Source organism: Hemitrygon akajei, chromosome 4 (genome assembly GCF_048418815.1).
Source record: "Hemitrygon akajei chromosome 4, sHemAka1.3, whole genome shotgun sequence".
NCBI classification, from domain to species: Eukaryota; Metazoa; Chordata; class Chondrichthyes; order Myliobatiformes; family Dasyatidae; genus Hemitrygon; species Hemitrygon akajei.
In genome coordinates this window covers 126,062,630-126,085,451 of record NC_133127.1, presented here as the reverse complement: position 1 = coordinate 126,085,451, position 22,822 = coordinate 126,062,630, and the positions used below count along the sequence as shown (strand labels likewise).

Genomic DNA, 22,822 nt, shown 5'->3' with positions numbered 1-22,822 from the left:
AGAATGCTGACATTATCATACAGAGTGATAACATCATACAGCTATGCAAGTTAAGACATGGTATTTTAACTAAAATATTATAATGCAGGCATTTGCAAAACTGGTTTTCAAATATTTTAGTCCTTTTAGCTTTGAGCCTTGACTGTTTGACATACACGGCAACAAAATTAGACAGCTTTTTCAGTTCAGTTTCCCATAGTACCATGCAAAGAGTACTCAATGACATAGAATTTCCAATTAGAAACTCAAGGCTCCTATAGTTTTCTGCCTATTAAAATGGAAAATTGCAGCCTCATAATAAGAAAACATCCAGAGCATCAACATTTTGCAGAGTGATTACATCTGGCTGAACAGGAATATTTATTTACTAAAATGAATTTTTACTAAAGATAGAATTTTAATAAAGGTTGATTAAACAATTAGGTAATAACAAACATTTTAGCAATTGTCCAACAGTAAATTATCTGTTTAATCAATTTATATTCTTTAACCAAGGTTCGAAAAGACGTAAAATGGCTCAGATATCTTCCAGTAGTTTGTTACATTGCCTATCTGGGTGCAGGGGAAATACAGGATGATTCTGTAATACTATAATAATGCAAATGTTTTAAAATGCACAAGCTAAATAACTGGCAAATTAACCAACAATCCCTAAAACTTAAGAACCGTTATTTTGGTCAAAATTCCACAGCTTAAATACATGCAAAGTCAGGATTCTTTAAGTCAAAGTTTGACCACTTGTCTGTTCAGAATGAATCAGGTGAGCTGATTTCAGCTAGTAAGACTCCACTGTACTACAATTATACCGATATCTCTGGTATAACGTGGTCCACCGCTGGCACCCTCCATACACCCTCTACAACTTCTCTGTATAACAAGGCTACAAGTATCTGAAGGAACGGAACAGTGGCTGATAACACAATATAGCTTAATAGTGAAGTTCATTGTGATCCAATGGATTTAAAACCATCATCTAAGATTAAACACGCTAACAGGGATTTGACAGATGTACTGGATCACTTCAATCCACTGTCAACACCTTCAAGTGGAAAACATCAGTAAAAAAGAAATGGTTTCACAGGATTTGAACAAAACTAGTTCCTACCAATGACACTGGAAGTAGTTCCACCTGGACATCCTACAGTGGAAAGGCATGGTCCATTATTGCCTGCACTTGACACGTAGATCACATTATGTTTCAATACCGCTTCATTAATCACTTCACAAATACATCTAAAAATGTTGAAACATCACATTAGACTTTTTGTAACTGTGCACACAGTACAGTCACCTAAAGTTATGGAATTCACCTAAATCTATGCAAACTAATTTTACACCAACAACTCAATCAATCTACACTATATAATTTAGTACCTTTCTCATTAAATCTTTCAAGTCTGGTTATAGACAACATTTGAGTTTAAGTGCCGAGAGGTAATGCTGTAGCTATATAGGACCCTTGTCAGACCCCACTCGAAGTACTGTGCTCAGTTCTGGTCACCTCACTATAGGAAGGACGTGGGAACCATAGAAAGGGTGCAGAGGATATCTACAAGAATGTTGCCTGGATTGGGGAGCGTGTCTTATGAGAATAGGTTGAGTGAACTCGGCCTATTTTCCTTGGAGTGACGGAGGATGAGTGGTGACCTGATAGAGGTGTATAAGATGATGAGAGGCATTGATTGTGTGGATGGTCAGAGGCTGTTCCCCAGGGCTGAAATGGCTAGCACGAGAGGGCATAGTTTTAAGGTGTTTGGAAGTAGGTACAGAGGAGATGTCAGAGGTAAGTTTTTTTTTAATAAACGCAGAGAGTGGTGAGTGCGTGGAATGGGCTGCCAGCGGTGGTGGTGGAGGCGGAAACGACAGGGTCTTTTAAGAGACTCCTGGATGGATACATGGAGCTTAGAAGAATAGAGGGCTATAGGTAAAGCCTAGGTAATTCTACAGTAGGGACATGTTCAGCACAGCTTTATGGGCCAAAGGGCCTGTATTGTGCTGTATGTTTTCTATGTTTCTATATTTCTATTATACATTATTTTCAATTTCAAGCAAAATATGAGACATATTCATCCATCATCCTGAAATGCCTATATTTTGAAGAGCCCTCATGAACATTTTTGTAGGTCAAATTATTGTGATTCATCTGACCTATCATTTGATAGGAAGTTCCTATCCAATTGAACAGGAATGGAAGAATGATTATTCATCCAAACAAGTAGCAGACACCATTATTTATTTCCAACAAGAGAAAATCTGCAGATGATGGAAATCCAAGCCACACACACAAAATACTGGAGGAACTCAGCAGGCCAGGTAGCATCTATGCAAAAGAGACCCCTCATCAGGACTGGAGAAAAAAAGTTGGGGAGTCAGATTTAAAAGATGGGGAGGTGCGGGGAAGGAAGAAACACAAGGTGATAGGTGAAACCAGGAAAGGGGGGGGAGGAGTAAAGAGCTGGGAAGTTCATTGGTGAAAGAGATATAGGGCTGGAGAAGGGGGAGTCCAATAGGAGAGGACAGAGGACAATTATTTATCTGTATGCTAAAACACATACGTGGTAAATGCAAATCAAGCGCTCTAGCAGTGAAGTATCTGTGAATGAAGACACAAGGTATGGAAAAAAGTGGATTGCATACCATATGGAAGTGAAATTAATTACAAAAAACCAATCTTCCTGACATATGCAATGAAGTATACAAAATGGAGCCGGGCTACTCGATACAAGCCCAGCACATTCCAAGTATATATGTTGGGTACAGGTCAGATCAGAATCAGAATCAGGTTGAGTTTCAAAAATTAGACACCAAAACAATTTTAATTCTCTGGCTTGGAAACTGACAGATTCTTTACATTGACATGTTAAAAGAAATCACTGTATTGTACATTCTCACAATAGGGAATATATTTTCCATTTGGATCGAAGTGTGCATAGAATGAGTAGAATGGCAATCTTTTCAAGAAGGAGTTGATGGACGCATGCTGCTGTTGCTTGACCAAAAGTCCAAAGTTCAAACCCAAATCCAAGCCTACAGAGGAACGCAACAGAGCGATCAACTACATACAGAGCTGCTGGCCAGTTAACATGCCAACTTGAGTACAAGGTGGAATACAGTCCTCGGGAACCCATTCTGACCCCCAACTCTGGTTCAGGCCTGCTTTTAATGACAGTAAAGGGTTTGGGCAGAAGTTTTAATGGTCACTTTACTAGACAGGCAACTCCTCAATAGTTCTTGTGTGTGAACTGTATGTACAGATGCAGGAGAATTACTGTTATCCTTCCAGTTCTTTGTAAGGCTCATAACATTTGTAATATTGCTCTTCCAGTCTTTCAGTAAGTTACTACCTCCTATCAGGTTTGTATTCATCTTACACACCAGATAAAGTCCAGTATAGATTCAGTCATGGGTATAATGGAGTCTTGATTGTTTTTTAAAAATCCAATCTCAGCATGTTTTGAATTGATGCCCTTTTAAAGCATATGGAAACCTCAGACTACAGCAGTGAGAGATTGAAAATATCTTTGAACACTCCAGCTAGTTAATTGGCACATGTTGTATGTGCTCTACCAGATATATCATTGGTACCTGACTATCTTACAAAAATGATAGAATATCTTATGGGATATTAATAGCAAATTAATCTCTCTTGCCACTATTCAAATTTGGTCTGTCAAATTTATTTCAATAATAACGCAAGTTATTCTTTCAATCTACGTAGAACACACAGTTCTGAAAAAAACAGCATCAGTTGTACTCACCCAGCATTAGGCCAATGTGTAGCCTCACCATAGCTGTAGTTTACAAGATCACACTTATATTTTATTGCTTCAATCATCTGTGACAAACAGAAATTTAGTTTGTCTTATGGAAATTAGTCATTGTGAAAAAGACACAAAGCAGGTTTATTTTCTATCTTCTGTGTTTGTTTACAAAAAGGATAAAAAAACTAACATGTTCATGCCACCAAAATACTTATTAAAAAGCCCAAATGAATGTTCTAATAATCTTTCAAATTAACTCCTCGTAATTTTTACAGAATATATTATTGATCATTTTAACAAACTGTGCTAAAATAAAGAAAATCCAAAATACTCCAGATTATGCAAACTGATATTTTAGCATAATACTGCTTTTCAGAGAAGACACGTCTCTCTATGATTTCTATTATTTAATTTCAGTGTACTGTTTCAGTGACATATTTCAGGTCAGTTGCAACTGGAATCCGAGTACCATAAGCTGTGTACTCTATCAAATTGTAGCAAAACTAACCAATGTGTTCCTCATACCTGACTCGCAATACAGAGCCAAGCCTAATGCTCCAAATAGCTGAACACTGAGCATGACAGAAGGGCCATTATTTCAGCTGTTTAGATGGTGATCATAGCTTTACAAATGAATCTCAAGTTTCAGAAATAAGGAAATACACGATCAACATTTCTGACTGGTGTTTGGAGGCACATTAAAATAACCCTGGATAATTATCTATTTATTATTTCTCTGTGCAGAACAACAGCTGAGCTTAGAACTCCCTGCAGTGATGTAACTTGAGTTTTCAGTTAGGGCTACTCAACTTAGAGTTTTGAAAGGTCATTAATTTGCCAAAAATGGAATGTTCAACTTCAAAGATTTAAAAACATGCAAATTGAAATTTTATCTCCTCTATTTCAAAATATGTGATCAGACATAAAATAGGGGAAAATTCAAGTAAATGTTAATGTTAAACATTCTAACTTTACTGTTGATACAAAAATTAATTCACAAACAAAACACTCACAGCTCTGATCAACCCTGTGCCTGTTTCCATGGTGCTAAGTCTTGTGTCACCAATTTTCACAGCAAGAATTTGAGCCCCAGGTGCTATGCCATTCCGTTCAGGGTCGTCTGGAAAGAAACCTGCAGCTATGCTAGCTACATGTGTCCCATGGGCCCCTGTTGAGAAAGAATGCCAGCAATAGAAATGCAGCAGATAGCTATGATTTCACTGGTACACTGAATCAATTACACAAGCTTAATGGAATATTTAAGAGGCGATACTTTCACCCTGTTATCTTAATGCATTGTAATTGTGAGAGGTAACAAGCACACACAATATGTAAGATCTCAGTAAGCATTTGGAAGGAGCAGCTAGAATATAGGAAATAGAACAGTACAACACAGAACAGGCCTTTTGGCCCATGACATTGAGCCCACCTTTTAACTTGCTCCAGATCAAATTAACCTTCCATTCCACACAGCCCTCCACTTTTCCTTCATCCCATCTCCAAGCGTCTCTTAAATGCCCCTAATGCATTTCCGTGATCACACCAAGCAGTGTTCTATTCATTTACTATTCCTTCTGTCAAAAAAAACCTACCTCTGACATCACCCTTATACTTTTCTCCAATCACCTTAAAAGTATATCCTCATGTATCAGCCATTGCCACCATGGGAAACAGGCAACGGCTGTCCATTCTATCCATACCTCTTATCTTATACACCTCCATCCAGTTGCCTCTTATCCTCCCTTGCTCCAAAGAAAAAAGCCATAGCTCATTCAAACTTCTGTTATGATGCTCTTCAGTCCATGCAGTATCCTGGCAAATCTCCACTGCACTCTCTAAAGCTTCCACATCCTTCCTATAATAAGGCAACTAAAACTGAAACAAGTACTACAAGCGTGATCAAACCAGAGTTTCAAAGAGCTGCAACATTACCTCAGATCTTGAACTCAGTCCCCTGACTAATGAAGGTCAACATACCATGCGCATTCTTAACCACCCTATCAACTTTTGCAGCAACTGTGAGGAATCTATGGATGTGGACCCCAAGATCCCTCCATTCCTCCACACTGCTAAGAATCCTGCCATTAGCCCTCTATGCTGCCTTCAAACTCAACCTTCCAAAGTGTATCACATACATTTCCAATACTGTAAAAGGGCTGGATGGAATTGAGTTTGTCAAAAATGTTCAGGAAAGTTCCCTTAATCTTTACATAGAGGTCCCAACAAGAGAGAGTGCCATACTAGATCTCCTATTAGGGAATGAGACAGGGCAGGTGACAGAAATGTATGTTGGAGAACACTTTGCATCTAGTGATTACAATGCCATTAGTTTCAAGATAATTATGGAGAAGGTCTAGTCCTCGAAATGAGATTCTAAATTGGAGAAGGGCCAATTTTGATGGTATCAGAAAGGATCTGGTAAGTGTGGATTGGGACAGGTTATTTTCTAGCAAAGGTGTACTTAGTAAGTGGGAGGTCTTTAACAACGAAATTTTGAGAGTACTGAGTCTGCATGTTCCTTCAGAATAGAAGGCAAAGATAACATGTTAATGGAACTTTGGTTTTTGAGAGATATTGAGGTCCTGGTTATGAGGCACTTCATGAGTATAAGAAATGCAAGAGAACACTTGAGAAGGAAACCAGGAGGGCTAAGAGACATGAGATTACCCTAGCAGATAAGATGAAGGAGAATCCTAAGGGCTTCCACAGGTATGCTAAGAACAGAAGGATAGCAAGGGACAAAAACTGGTTCTCTTAAAGAACACAGTGCTCATCTATTCACAGAGTCAGTAAAGATGGGGGAGATCTTAAATTGATTTTTTGCATCTGTATTTACTTGGGAGGTGAACACGGTCTATTCAAGTGAGGCAAAACAGCAGTGAAGTCATGAATTATACAGAGATTACAGAGGAGGAGGTGTTTGCTGTCGAGACAGACTAGGGCGCATAAACCCCAAGGTCTGAAAAGGTGGCAGGTTAGTGCAGAAATTGCAGGGGCATTAGCAGAAATATTTAAAAATCCTTAGCAACGAGTGAAGTACCAGAGGGATATTTGATGTTGCTCCGTGGTTTAAGAAAGGCTTTCAGAATAAATTGGGAAATTATAGACTGAAGAGCCTGACATACTGTAAGTAGTGGGTAAGTTATTGGAAGGTAATCCAAAGGAACAGATATACAAGTATTTGGAATAGATTAGAACAGATTAGGAATAGTCAAGATGGTTTTGTGTGTGGTAGATCGTGTCAAACCAGTATTATAGGGTTTTGATGAAGTTACAGGAAAGCTGATGAAGGCAAGGCAGTGGATATTGCCCACATGGATCCTAGCAAGACACCTGACAAGCTCCTACATGTGAGGTTGTTAAGGTTCAGTTGCTTGGCATTCAGGATGAGGTAGCAAAATGGATTACACATTGGCTTCACTGGAGATGCCAGAGTGGCAGTGGATGGTTGCCTCTCTGAATGAAGGCCTGTGACTAGTGGTGTGCTGCAGGGTTCAGCATTGGGTTCATTGTTGCTTGTAATCTATATTAATGCTCTGGATGATAATGTGGTTAACTGGATCAGCAAATTTGCATATGACACCAAGATTAGGGGGGTAGTAGACAGCGAGAAAGGCTATCAAAGTTTGCAACAGGATCTGGATCAGCTGGAATTTAATGCAGACAAGCGTGAAGTGTTGTACTTTGGGAGGACAAACCAGGGTAGTACTTGCACAGTGAGCAGTAGGGAATTGAGGAGTGCGGTAGGAATGAGGGATCTGGGAATATAGATTCATAATTCCTTGAAAGTGGTGTCACAGACAAATAGGTTCGTAAAGAGAGCTTTTGGCACACTGGCATTCATAAATCAAAGTACAGGAGTTAAGATGTTATGTGGAAATGTATAGACATTCGTGAGGCCTAATTTGGCATAAAGTATGCAGCTTTGGTCACCTACATACCTACAGGAAAGACAACAATAACATTGAAAGAGCGCAGAGAAAATTTACAAGGTTTTGTCAGGACTGGAGGACCTGAATTATCAGGAAAGGTTGAATAGATTAGGACTAGTGTGTAGGAGAATAAGCGGAGATTTCACAGAGATATACAAAATTATTAACAGTATAGATAGGGTAAATGGAAACAGGCTTTTTCCACTGAGGTTGGGTGGCACTAGAACTAGAAATCAGGGGTTAAGGGTGAAAGGTGAAATGTTTAACGAGAACACGAGGGGTAACTTGTTTACCCAGAGGGTGGTGAGTATGGAACAAGCTGCCAGTGGAAGTGGTGGATGTGGGTTTAATTTCAACACTTAGGAGAAAATTGGACAAGTACATGGATGGGGGTGTGGAAGGCTATGTTCCAGGTGCAGGTTGGTGGGATTAGGCAAGATTATTAGCTCAGCATGGACTAGAAGAGCCTAGAGGACTGTTTCTATGCTGACCCTATAACTTCATATTTTTTTTCTAAATTTAACTCCATCTGCCATTTCTTAGCCCAGCTCTTCTATCAATGGCCCACTGTAATCTGCACAACCATAACATCAACACACCAGCCTTCACATTATCCCCAAACTGGCAAAAGGGAGGCTGAGTAAAGTTAGGATGGTGCTAAACTGTGACTCCTTTGCTTGCATCTTCAGAGACAGCTCTATTTCCATCTTTAATATCTTTATTTTTCCCTTTCAGGGCTCTTCTCAAGACCCTGACCTGGAGTTACACGCTGACTTTGGTTCTATGCAGGAATGGGACCCCATCTCGGGGTTTCAGGACTTGCCATTCGGCACGCCAAGGGTTTGGCCTGAGAGTCTGGCTCGGATTTTGATGCCTATGATCTCGGGGTTCTGGAGACGGGCAGATCGCAGGTCAGTGTCATGGCAGGAGACCCGTGTGTCGTCAGTGGAGTCGGAAAATCTACTGCTATGTGCCTAAAGACCCGGGATCTTTGTGAATTTCAGGGACAGAGCTAAAAAAAAAAAGCTACATAATGGACTTTTAACATTGTAAACCAGAAAGTTGTTTGTTATGTCTCCCTGCTCGCTGGGAAAATGGAGACACCTCCTTCTCCCTTATTAGGGAGAGAGAGAACCTGTGGTATGTTGAATGCCGGGTGAAACGAGAAGTCTTTGGGGTAACTGCAAGTCACATTGTCTTTGCTAATGCTTTGCCCACACTTGAGTGCTCAGTGACGGTGCCAATGTTTGTTTATTTTTTGCCGGTGGTGGGGGGAGGGGGGGTCATTGCTCGCTGCCACTTATGCACAGGAGGAAGGGGAGCTGGGGGAAAAAACTTTTGGGTTCTTGCGTTCATTCTTTGAGGCACTTCTCTGCTTTCGTGGATGTTTGCAAAGAAAAAGCATTTCAGGATGTATATTGTATACATTTCTCTGACATTAAATCGGACTTTTGACCTTTGAACTGACTAATCCACCATTCCAGTTCCTCATCTAAGTCATTTATAAAAATCACAAAGAGCAGGGATCCCAGCAGCAAGTGTGTATATGGATTTTAGTGAGGCATTTTAGTCCTTGCAGAAGACTACTCAAGGACCTCCAGGTAGAATATGCTTCATCTACTACCATCCTCTGCTTTTTGTGGGAAAGCCAATTGCAATTTCGCGTAGCAAAGTTTCTCTGGATCCCATGCCTCATGACTTTCTAGATAAACCTTCTATGGGGAACCTCAACAAATGCCTTACTAAAATCCATATATACATTTGCTGCTTTCCCACTATCAGTGTATTTTGTCACTACCTTAAAAAAAAACATAATCAGGCTCATGAGGTACGCCTACCCCTCAAAAAGCCATGCTGACTATCCCTAATCAGACTATGCCTCACCAAAGGCTCATAAATCCTCACTCTGAGAATCCTTTATAATTGTTTGCCCACCCAGGGTTCTGAAATAGTTAGCTGAAAAGGTTATGGAGGCATTAGTAGTGAGCTTTCAAGAATCATTAGATTCTGAAATGAACTGAGAGGACTGGGAAATTACAAATGTCATTCCACTCTTTTAAGGGTTGGGAGGAAAAAAGATAGGAAATTAGAGCATAGTTAGCCTGACTTCAGCGGTTGGCAAGATGTTAAGAGCCCATGAATAAGGATGAGACTTCAGGGTATTTGGAGGCATGTGATCAAAAAGGCCGAAGGCAGAATGGTTTCCTAAAAGGGAAATGTTGCTTGATAAATCTGTTGGAACTCTTTGAGGAAATAACAGGCAAAATAGACAAAGGAGAATCAGTGGATGCTGTTTACTTGCATTTCAGAAGGCATTTGACATGGTGTAGCACGAGGCTGCTAAACAAGATAAGAACCTATGGTATTACAGGAGAGATACTAGCATGGATAGAAGATTGGCTGACTGGCAGGAGGAAAAGAGTGGGAAAAGGGGGGATTTTTCTTGTTGGCAGGTGATAACTAGTGATCTTCCACATGGGTGGGTGTTGGGACTGCTTGTTGTCACATTATATGTCAAAGATCTGGATGATCAAATTGATGGCTTTGTGGCCACATTTGCAGACAATGCAAAAATAGGTGGAAGGCCAGGCAGTGTTGAGAAGCAGGAAATTGCAGAATGACTTGGACAGAGAAAAGTGACAGATGGAATACAGTGTAGGGAAGTGAATGGTTATGCACTCTGGTAGAAGGAATAAAGGCATAAACTATTTACTAAATGGAAAGCTAATTCAGAAATTGAAGGTGCAAAGTGACCTAAAGGTTAGCTTGCAGGTTGAGTCATTAGTAAGGAAGGTAAATGCAATGTTAGCATTCATTTCAAGAGAACTAGAATATAAAAGCAAAGATGTAATGCTGAAGCTTTATAAGGCATGGCTCAGGCCAGATTTGGAGTATTGTGAGCAGATGTGGGTCTCTGATCTAAGAAAGGATGTACTGGCATTGGAGAGGGTCCAGAGAATGTTTATGGGAATGTCCCGGGACTAAAAGGGTTAACATATGAGAAACGTTTGATTGCTCTGGGCCTGGACTCTCTCAAATTTAAGAGAATGAGGGGGAATGTCATTGAAAATTATCAAATACTGAAAACCTAGATAACTTGGACATGGAAAGGATATTTGCAATAGTAGGTGAGTCTCCAACAGAGGCCACAGCCTCAGAAGACAAGGAGATCACTTCAGAGAGGAAGTGAGGAGGAATTTCATAAGCCAGTGAGTGGTGAATCTGTGCAATTCATTGCCACAGGCAGCTGTGGAGATGAAGTCACTGGCTATATTTAAAGCAGAGGTTCTTGATGAGTAAAAGTGTCAAAGGTTACAGGAAAGCAGGAGTTGAAAGGCTTAATAAATCAGCCAAATCAAATGATCAGAGCAGACTATCCCTGTTCCAGACTATCCTGAAAGAAGTTGTGGTTACTGCCTCTGAAATACTCATCCACCAAGAGATCTCTTTCCTAAATAGGATCATTACCTAGTACTTGGTCCAGTATGGTCTCCTCTCCAGTCAGCCTAATCATATAGTGTCAGACATCATTCCTTGACACACCTAACAAATTCTACCCCATCTAAACTTCTCACACTAAGGTTTAGGGAAGCTGAAGTTACCCATGACAACAACCCGGTTAAGTCTGCACCTTTCCAAAGTCTTTTAACGGCTCTCTCCTCAGTTCCTGTTGCTATTAGATGGCTTTATAGAACACTCCCAATAGACTGATTGCTCCCCATTTGTTTCCGACTTCCACCCATGACACAGTAAACAATCCCTCCACAATATCCTCACTTTCTGCAGCTGTGATTAGTTCCTGTTTAGTATACAAGTCCCCTAACTTCATTTCCCTCCCTCCCTTTCCCTTTTGAAACATCTAAACCCCAGATCATCCACCAACTGCTTCAACATCTGACCCATTACACTGGTTCTGATCCCCACCAGCCTAGTTTAAACTCTTCCCAACAACTCTGGTAAACCTGCATGTAAGGACGATAGTTCTCCTCAAGTTCAGGCATAACTTGTCCCTTTTGTAGAGGTCATGTTTTCCCCAGAACAGATCCCAATAATCTACACATCTGAAACCCTGCTTCCTGCACAAATTCATCAGCAACACATTCATCGACAGTGCCATCTTATTGTTACCCTCCCCCCAAACTGGCATGTGGAACAAGCAACACTCCAGAGATGATTACCCTTGAGGTCTGCCTTTTAGCCTCTTTCTTAGCTCCCTTTATTCGCTTCTCAGGGCCTCACCCCTTTCCCTAGCTACGTCATTAATACCAATATGTACCATGACTTCTGGCTGCTCACCCTTCCCCTTCAGAATGTTGTGGACCCGATCTGAGATGTCCCTGACAGGCAACCATAACATCCAGGAGTCTCTTTCACATCTACTGAATCTCCTGTCTGTTCCCTTAACTATAGAATCCATTATCACCACTGCTCTTCTCTTCACCCACTTTCCTTCTGAGCCACAGAGACAGACTCAGTGCTGGAGACCTGGTCACTGCAGTTTTATCCTGGTAAGCCATCCTCTCAACAGTAACCAAAGCGATATACTTGTTATCGAGGGGAACATGCACGGGGTAGTCTGCACCATCTTCCTATTCCCTTTCCCTCTCCTGTCAATTATTTAACTACCTGCCTTCTACTTGCAATATGGGTGTATCTGCCTGCCTGTAGCTCCTGTCTACCAATCTCTCATTATCCTCAATGATCTGTAGGCCATCCAGCTCCAGTTCCCTAACATAGTCTGTAAGGACCTGCAGCCAAATACACTTCCCACAGGTATACTTGACAGGGACACTAAAGATCTCTCTGAGTAAAAAATGGAGCCGGTCAGGATTTTCTGTTCAGGTTTGAGCAGTAGGAGTCGTTACTTGCTGTGGGTAGTGGGAGATCTAAAATGTGGAGACCATCGGGACTTTCTATTCAATTGTAAATTGGATAATGAGGAAATTGGCGAAGGCCACAAAAACAAGTTAGGTTTAAGTGGAGTGGCCATTGTTGGAGTGGACAGGGCTAGAGTACAGAACTGAGGCTTTGGCTCAAGTCTTCAGTGAAAAGAGGTAGAGGCTAGAGTGAGGCTTCTATCTAGTATCCCCCCCCCTCTTTATTATTGCACAGGTAGAGCAGCAAGAACACAGTTGTATGCTCCTCTTCTATGACATTGAAAGTCAGAGGGGCTTGAGTTTTATCCAACATTCTAAGTCTCCTTTGAGATGTACTGTATATAACATATTGAGTGATAGAACAAAGTAGAGAAGATTTCACACAAATGGATGTAAAGTGCTGCAAAGCAGAAGGATAATGTATGTCATGAATGATATGAAAATAACTATCGACCACATTGGAAAGGACCGTAGTGATTTTACCATGTAAAATCAATAAATAATCCTAATAGAATCGCATTTATGTAATAGATTTTACTGTGTCAGGAAAATGAGCAAATTCCATACTGCAATGACAAGACTGTATGAATAATGTGTCAAAATTACTGAGAAATCCATTTACTTATTTAAAACCATTAGCTGCTATATCTATTTTATCAGAATTTAAGGTCTTTTGCAGAAACATTTCAAAACCAAGTGACAGATCTATCAAAGCTCCAGCGTCTCTCTCTATTGGTTGAATGAGTGTTTGATACAACAGAGCCAAAAATTCAGTTAAAAATTCCATAACCAGAGTTTGTTTATTTTCCCTTACTTCAATCCTTCATTTACCCTAATAGAACAAAATCAAGTCTTACCTCCACTTGTTACAATACAGAGAGTATTTCCTTCATCATAAATATTGACTGAGTAGTTCAGCATCTCAGATAAGCCAAATGATGCATATTCCTGAGCTTCATTGTAGTTTCTTAATACAATGCAGCTACTGAGATTCCCACAGTCACTTGTATCCACACAGGCTCTGCATAAAAATATAAATCATGGAGAAACATTTGAAAGTAACAACAAATTTTTTAAAAACCTAAGATATTGATTGTTTTGTCGTGATATTACAAGTGCACATGGAGACACTTAAAACATCAACATATTCTAACTACAAAATTAAAAGCAATTGAAAAGGTTTAAAACACCTTTATAATATACATCTCTAATACATGCATTCTTTTAAATTACAAATCGCTTCATTAGTTACCTCCACGTCTCACCATCATGCCATACCAGGCAGTCGTAAGAAGGACCCAAATCACAATATTTCTTTTCCATAGAGTTCAGCATTTCTACTTGAGTGTTGAGTTCTTCACGCTCCATCTTTTCTGCCTTCACAAAAAATGACAATGGGGCTATTGCACTCACTGTTTCCATCTGACATCAGTTCACAAACAGTTACAAGTGTAATTGAGCAGTTACACTGCTTAGAAAACACTTCACGTGAACTTGGATTTTTTTCAGCAAGTGATATAAATGACAAAGGAATTAATTTCCTGAATTATTGGTAACAAACACACAAGCCCTGGTAACTTATGTTTCTCACATTTGAAATTATTGCTCTAAACAGTTCAGAGCCATGTCCTCAGTGGCAATTTTCGTCACCCAGTGTCCTCCTTTAGGCTTATCATGGCAACCAAATTGTACATCAATCTCAGCATGAGGATAGTGACGTGATTATTAACTGGACATTACATGCATGATGTGTAATGCATGGTCATACAGCAGACGCATATGCAGTGAATAATGCAATCTTCAGAAGGGTTGGATTTATTCAGCTAATATTGAAGCTAACAGTGGATCTCACTCGAACAGTCAATCGATGTTAAACAAGGAGTAGGTAATTTCACCAACTTGACTTTGGAAGTAACATAATTCATTTGACTGGCTCAGTTATCTTATCAAATACTTGGTGGCCCTTAGCCTGCTCTGAGAAATCTGGTTATTTCAGTGAGGATATCCTTACTGAGACATCATCACTTTTGCATCCCAATCCCCCAGTTTCCCTGCTATTTTCCTATTCCACTACACTCTTGAGGGAAAATATCTACTCACTACTAAGAGCAATTGGTTTATAGAAAAACTTGAAATCTAGTTCAACAGCATGTTGCAAACAACATCTTGTAACAAAATGAAGGAACTCCGGAAACTCAAGCATTAGTGAATTGTCACAACAGCCACTAGAAAAACTAAAATAACAAAGCTCTAAATGATTCATAATGTTTGTAAACACAAGTCAAAGTTCAAAGTAAAATCTGTTAACAAAGTACATATATGTCACCAAAAACTACTTACTCATTTTCTTGCCAACATTCACAGTAAATACAAATAAACACGATAGAATCAATGAAAAACTGCACAGAAGACAGACGAAAGACACCAAGATGTGCAAATACAAAAATAAAAAAACAAAATTAAAATAATAAGCAAGCAATAAATAAATGCCAAGAACAGACGATGAAGAATCCTTGAAATTAGTCCGTAGGCTATGGGAGCAGTTCAGTGACAGGGGTAAGTGAAGCTGAGTGAAATTATCCGTAATGATTGAGCGGTAAAAACTATCCCTGAACCTGGTCCTTTTATTTTTTTCTATTTAGTGATACAGCAAGGAGACGGCCCTTCCAGGCCTTCGAGCTGAGCCACCCCAGCAGACCTCTATCAACCCAATTAACCTTAACCTAATTATGGGACAATTTACAATGACCAATTAACCTATCCGGTATGTCTTTGAACTGTGAAAGGAAACTGGAGGACCCAGAGAAAACCCACATATTCCATGGGGAGGACATACAGAGATTCTTTACAGAATGGCACCAGAATTGAACTCTAAACTCCGGAATGCCCTGGGCTGTAATAGCATCCCACCAACCACTATCCTACACTTAAGACTCCTGTACCTTCTTTCTGATGGGGTCCTTGATGATGGATGCTTTTTCCTGCGACAGTGCTCCTTATAGACATGCTCAATGGTGAGAGGGGCTTTACCTGTGATGGACTGGGCCATATCCACTACTTTTTGTAGGATTTCCTATTCAAGGGCATTGGTGTTTCCAGACCAGGTTGTGATGCAACCAGTCAGTATACTCTCCACTGCGCATCTGTAGAAGTTTTTCAAAGTTTTAGATGAATTGCTGAATTTTTGCAAACTTCTAAGAGAGGCACCGCAATGCCTTCTTTGCAATGGCACTTACATGCTGGACCAAGAACAGATACTTTAGAAATGATAATGCCAAAGAATTTAAAGTTACTGACCCCCTCCACATCTGATCCCTGATGAGGACCTCCTCATGGACCTCAGGCTTCCTCCCTCTATAGTCAATAATCAGTTCTTTGGTTTTACTGACATTGAGCGAGGTTATTATTATGGCACCATTCAGCCAGATTTTCAACTTCCCTCCTATATGCTAATTCACCACCATGTTTGATTCGGCCAAGGACAGTGGTGTTGTCAGCAACTTAAATATGGCACTGGAGCTGTGCTTAGCCTCACAGTAATAAGTATGAATTGAGTAGGGGGCTAAGCACACAGCCTTGCGGTGCACCTGTGCAAATGGTGATTGTGGAGAAGTTGCTAATCCAAACTGACTGGGGTCTTCACGTGAGGAAAGAGAGGATCCAGTTGCACAAGGACGTATTGAGTCCCAAGTCTTGGAGCTTACTGATTAGCTTCGAGGGGACGAATGCAGGGTTTCAGTTGATAAAGAGCATCCTGTTGTCCTTGTTCTCCAGATGTTCCAATACTCAGTGAAGGGCCAATGAAATGGCATATGCTCTTGATCTGTCACAATGGTAACCAATTTGGAGCAGATCCAAGTTGCTTCTCAGGCAGGAATTGATAAGTTTCAACACCAACCTCTAAAAACACTTCATCACAGTGACGATAGTCATCGAGGCAGGTTACAACATTCTTCTTGGACACCAATGTAACTGAAGCCTGCTTAACACCTCAGACTGTCGAAGCAAGGAGTTAAAGATATCAGTGAACATTCTAGCCAAGTGATCAGCACCCCGCCTGTGCATGATGATCTCTGTGGGTTCACCCTCCTGTAGGATGCCTCAGAGACTGGAATCACAGGGTCATCAGGGACTGTGGAAGTTAATAAGGTCAAAGCAAGCATAAAAGGCATTGAGCTCATCTTGGAGAGAAACCTTGTTGCCACGTGTTGCTTGGTTTTACTTTGTGGGAAATTATAGTATTCAAGCCCTGCCACAGTTGTACCTCAGTGATCCCAGTTTGGTCTGGAATTGCCACTTCACACGTGGGATAGCTTTCCAGAGGTCGGACTTGCACCTCTTGTATTATTCTTGGTCACCAGTCATAAATGCCACGGATCTGGCCCTCAGTAAATTGAGGATCTCTTGCTTCATCCAGGACTTCTGGTTGGGAAAGACTAAATAATTATGCAGGGACATACTTGTCCACAATTGCTTTCTTAAGTTGGCAGGTTGGGACTGGATTGGATGCTGTTGCTCAGCCTGTGTTCATCTGTGCAAGGTTAAGACAGGCATCAGGTAGAATGCTCAACTCTATTTACGAAGCAACATTGCCAAGTCAGTATTGCAGAACTATTCATGATATGCCTGCTCTGCATACTTTGCTATGCCAATATGGTGCATAACTACACATGTATACCACTCACTGATCACTATAACAGTACAAACTAGTCCTGACTGGCTACATCACTGGATGGTATGGGAACTCTACTTCCCTCAATCGCAGGACTCTGCAGAGAGTGGTGCGGACAGCCCAACGCATCTGTAGATGTGAGCTTCCCACTATTTAGGACATTACAAAGACAGGTGTGTAAAAAGGGCCCAAAGGATCATTGGGGACCTGAGTCACCCTAACCACAAACTGTTCCAGCTGCTACCATCAGGGAAAATGTACTGCAGCATTAAAGCCAGGACCAACAGGCTCCAGGACAGCTTCTTCCACTAGACCATCAGACTGATTAATTCAAGCTGATTCAACTGTATTTCTATGTTATATTGACTGTTCTGTTGTACATACTATTTACTATAAATTGCACATTTAGACAGAGACGTAACTTAAAGATTTTTACTCCTCATGTATATGAAGGATGTAAGTAATAAAGTCAATTATATATATATTTGTTACATGAAAGAATGACTGGCTTAAGTATTCTGCAAATGAATGAAATAGCATGAACTACAATATTAATGCAAAAAGATCACCTGGTCATTTGTTACTAAGGAAACAGTCACCTTGCTTTTAAGTATTTTACTAAAATCAGATACTAATGCATTATTTCTCACGAGTGACAATGAGGGTTCTAAGTTAAGAAGCTCACTTTAACAATTAATTTTTATTTAACAATTTTAATTTAATTATTACTCATAGCTCAAAGATTATACTATAAATCCAGTCTGAAAAATTACTAACTTGTGACAAATTTGTATGAGCACTGTCAAACTCATCAAGTTTTTTGCAAGCTTCTGCCAAACAAACACGATGAATTGGATCCCAGAGTTTCTCACGTTTTTCCTTCTGCAAAGCAAAATGAGCATACAGTACTTATTCAGCTATCCAGCATTCATCGGGAATGGGGATGCTTACCACACGTTGCATGAGCATTACTCAGTAAACAAATATAACTGTACATCACAATCTGGTATTCTATGTGCAAGCCTTTGACTAAATTAACAAGCTATGTCATCTCCTTGGTCTTCTAAGTAGCATTATTTTACTTAGGAATTCTATATTTTAAGATTAAACAGCAATACTATAAAATACAGTATAGGCAAATCAAATGAAAAATGTATGTACCATCATATTAATTTTCAAATCTTCAAAGAGAAAGTAGCTGCTAATAAGTGCACAACTCCACTGCCCTCTTGTATAAACTTAAATCAACAATAAGCATCTGTTAGTCTCAAGAGACCATGAATTTGCGCCTTGGAAAGTTTCCAGGGCACAGGCCTGGGCAGGGTTATATGGAAGACCGGCAGCTGTCCATGCCTCCGATGTTGTCCAAAGGAAGGGCAAGGACCGATACAGCTTGGTACCGGTGTCGTAGAAGAGCAATGTGTGGTTAAGTGTTTCCTTGCTCAAGGACACAACTCGCTGCCTTAGCTGAGGCTTGAACTAGCGACCTTCAGATCACTAGACCAACACCTTAACCACTTGGCCACACACCAACACTAAATTTAAATTAACTTAAAAAGCTTCCACACATTTCTCAAAACACTCAATATTTTATCCAAGATAATGCATACATGGGAGAAATACAACAGTTTCTGAAACACAGTGGTACCAACCCAACTTTTAAAGCACAGAAGGGACTGAGAGTGGGTTGCTCTGTGTAGACTGATAGGATCAGCACATGAAACCTTCAAGGTTCAATTAAACATATTTTTGAAAAAAAATTATGATATTGATTAATATTTATGGAAGTTTTTTCATATGCATGAGAATTTTAAATACATGGATACCAGATAAATGAAACTAGACCACCTTTATCAGATACCTTCTGGAACAAGACTTTCCAGGAGTGAGAATTGGGCCTGAACTAACAACTGACTGTTTCATTGCTGTAATGAATGGGGATGTGGAAGGTGTGATTCCAGGAAATGCTTTAGTGGTGGATCCGAAAGAACCATTTCAGAAACTCAATGCTTTTGGCAATGCATTTTTGAACAGGTTTGTTAGTCTTAGACATGTTAAAGTTGGTATACGACGTGTATGCAAACCAAAAGGAAAATATTTAAAAGCTGACTACTTATCTCTTTGGTACTTGGGTTGGCTGGCAAGTACGGAATGAGTAATATTCACCCAGTACTTAATAAATGTTCCATTTCCAATCCCACACTGCCCATAAGGAGGTTGTACATTCTCCGTGACCGTGTGGGTTTCCTCCCACAGTCCAATGATGTACGAGTTGGGGTAGGTTAATGGTTATTCTGAATTGTCTCATGATTAGGTTTGGGTTAAATCAGGAGTTCTGGGTGGCTCAGCTCAAAGGGCCAGACGGGCCTATTCCATGCTGTATATCAAATTTTAAAAGAAATTAATACATGTACAAAGTTGGGCATTCTGCAACTGGATATCCAAGTCTGAACTGGTATTACAGGCAGAGTATTCTTAATGAAATACACTTTTTGTTTCTGATTATAAAGATACCAATCAATATCCCTTGAGCAGATTCACTGTTAATATTGGTAATTTTAATTAGATTTTACTTCCAATCTTTAGAATTTGAATACTTGGCATTATTTCTCTTTCTATAACTAAGTTGTCACCTTGTTTAAAATATATTAATAACGTGGAATTGGTTTCAACTCTTTAATCTGTACACAGACTGGATTTAACAGAAACCTTAATCGGTTTCTATTAGATGGTTGTTCATTTGACTTCCCCTGAAATTTTCAATCCTGAACCTGAATTTATAATTCCTATATTATTAATATATTAAATAACAAACAAATTTTATTAGCTTAGTCTCAGAGAATCCCAGGATAAAATTTGTCCAACTATAACCTCCATACAGCTGTGTCAATGCATTATAGATAGTTCTGGAAGGATATTAAAAATTTAAGTGGGCTGCTTAAATGTTTGAGTTACAGTATGAAACTGGAGAACTGGAAAGAACAGAAATGCAATTTGGTGATTTGTTGGATTGGGTTGAAGTAATGATGCATATTGATGTTTGTGCTCTGGATGACTCTGCAGCATTTCCTGAAGTGACTTTTTATTTTCCTTTTGCCTTTTCAAAGATCAATTTAAATTTATTATTAAAGTTAATGTCATCATATAAAACCCTGAGATTAATTTTCCTGTGGGCAAACACAGTAAATCTAAGAAACACAATAAAAGACTGCACACGACAAGCTGCAACTACAAAAGAAAAATAATAAATAAATAAACATAAATATTAGGTACAGAGGAGATGTCAGGGGTAAGTTTTTTTGTACGCAGAGTGGTGAATGTGTGGAATGGGCTGCTGGCAACGGTGGTGGAGGCGGATACTATACAGTCTTTTAAGAGACTCCTGGACAGATACATGGAGCTCAGAAAAATAGAGGGTTATGGGTAACTCTGGATAATTTCTAAAGGAAGGAAATGTTCCACACAGCTTTGAGGGCCGTAGGGCCTGTACTGTGCTGTAGGTTTTCTATGTTTCTATGTTTATAGTACATTCTTTTCAATTACCCTTCACCTTTCACTAAATGAAAAGAATAAATAACCTGTTAAAATGAATCAAATAGATATTAAACAAATTTTAATAATGCATACCATAGTCTTACCTGTAATCTTTCCCTAAGTGCTTTAGGAAAAATATCATATCCATTTTTGAGACCAACATGATATTTTCCTGATGGATTTATCCAATTTTCAGGAATCTTTAAAAAGAAAATTATGCATGAAGTATGAATATTGCTTAATATGCAACACTCTAAAATCATCGGTTATATATTCAGTAGGAATGAGGAAAGATTCTACTTATCTTCTCTTTAATATTGCCTTTTACACCCTAAAATCCAATTAAGTAAATTTGAATATGGTTTGGAAATGGTGTAATCATTTGCACAGAAGCAAGGTTTGTTAGAAAAATTGTATTGGCTCTTTTGTGCTTTATTTAATTCTTAAGTATTTTACTACCAATTTTTAAAATTTGTTCTGCTTTTTGGAAATCAATGAAGAATTATTACATAGAAAATAAGTACTAGAAGCTAAAATGCAAATATAAATGGACTGAATAATATTACTGCATCTTGAGGTATTAGGCAGAGTGAGCATTCCCAGGAAGCACAATACAATCAATGGGGTAACCTCTGGTGACAAATAAGGCCAGACAGTTATGTGCATCAGGGAATTGTACAAATGGCTCATTAGTCACCTCAAATCCAAAGCATTGTAGTATCACTCTGAACCTCCAAGGGTTGCCTAGGGGGAGAAATAACTTTCTTATTCTCATATTAAGTTCAGCTAATTGAATTTTGATTAACAAACTGATTTTGAACTGGTCAGACAGGTGAGAAAATGAAGAAAACAAGGGCAAATGAGTAAAATAAGTGATTCACAATAAAGAAGGAAGCAATGGAAGCAAATACATCCGTTGAAGGGCATGGGAAATACAAGTGGCAATTTACACATGAAATGTGATAGAAGAAAATAAAATGAGTGCCTGAGGCCCCATTTTTCTAAGGCTCTCAATCTCAGTGCAGCCTACTTTCAATGATAGTTCCTTCAACAGCTGCACAATGTTATATTTCCTATCAATCTTCATAGGAAAGGCAGGAATAACTAGAAGAGGCCAGATATACTACAGGAATGATTCATGTGAATAAAACAGAAAAGTGATAGATTCAGGAGAGGGGCTCTGCAACAAGTGGTGCGGATGGCTATATTAGCGAGGCTATTCCTCTCTCCTTCTGCACCTAATGAAGTGACAAAGCGCTTAGAATCTTCCCGGAAGCAACTTGTTGATTTGTAAATTAGAATTTCTGGAGAAAGAGCTGCAAAGAGCATAGACCTTTCCCGATAGTCAGCTAAACACAGATGTGATATTATAATACCTTCAACATTTACTGGATGTATGTTTTCGAAAATTAAACTAGCATTATTAACTTGAACATGGTCTTAGCCCTGTTTACCACCCAAAACTGTCTGGTTTATTTCAGCCCCACCTCTAACCTTATATATACAAGTGTACTTGTAATATATTTTCTATTAACAGAAACAGGAGATGAAATAATAGTTAAAACTGAACATTGGTCAAAAATTTTTTCAACCATCTCTCTCAACCTAATTTCTGTCCAGCCAAAATTAATAATTTAATTTTTTAAATTATGATACTTATCTATAACATACACATTATTTAAAAACATACTTTTTACTTTAATAAAGCTGAGTTTGTCCATTATTTGTAAAAAAAAAATCATTAAAACATACTACTGTGTACTCATTAAGAGATCCTTAAAAAGCATCAGAGCAGTCGACTGCATGCATCAGAAACTGGGTACACTGCACAAAATTGAAATTCTACTTATACACTCAATGAAGCCAAGGGCTTCATTAAAAATGATTTGGAGTCATTGCGAAGCATACAATTTTTTTACCCTTATTTTGGCATTGAAATTCTAGTCCTTTTCCACTAAAACAAAATTCTGCAATCAAATTAATCTACTAAAACAGAAGCTATTAAATAGCACTACACAATACACTATATGATCAACAAACAAGTCA

The 22,822-nt window shown here is 39.2% G+C and overlaps 1 protein-coding gene across 3 annotated transcripts in view; it reads right to left on the bottom strand.

The window, feature by feature from the left end:
- tpp2 (tripeptidyl peptidase 2) overlaps positions 1-22,822 on the bottom strand; it is a 119,137-nt gene that overhangs the window by 79,927 nt on the left and 16,388 nt on the right. For all 3 annotated transcript variants that reach the window (XR_012098684.1, XM_073043222.1, XM_073043223.1), the window contains exons 3-9: positions 20,881-20,976; positions 18,020-18,124; positions 13,823-13,947; positions 13,428-13,591; positions 4,775-4,929; positions 3,759-3,835; positions 1,106-1,233 (exon numbers count right to left, since the gene is read on the bottom strand). Coding sequence is in view for 2 of the 3 variants with exons in the window: in XM_073043222.1 (XP_072899323.1) it covers positions 1,106-1,233; positions 3,759-3,835; positions 4,775-4,929; positions 13,428-13,591; positions 13,823-13,947; positions 18,020-18,124; positions 20,881-20,976 (850 nt within the window). In the remaining variant the exon portion in view is untranslated. The remainder of the gene's footprint in view (positions 1-1,105; positions 1,234-3,758; positions 3,836-4,774; positions 4,930-13,427; positions 13,592-13,822; positions 13,948-18,019; positions 18,125-20,880; positions 20,977-22,822) is intronic.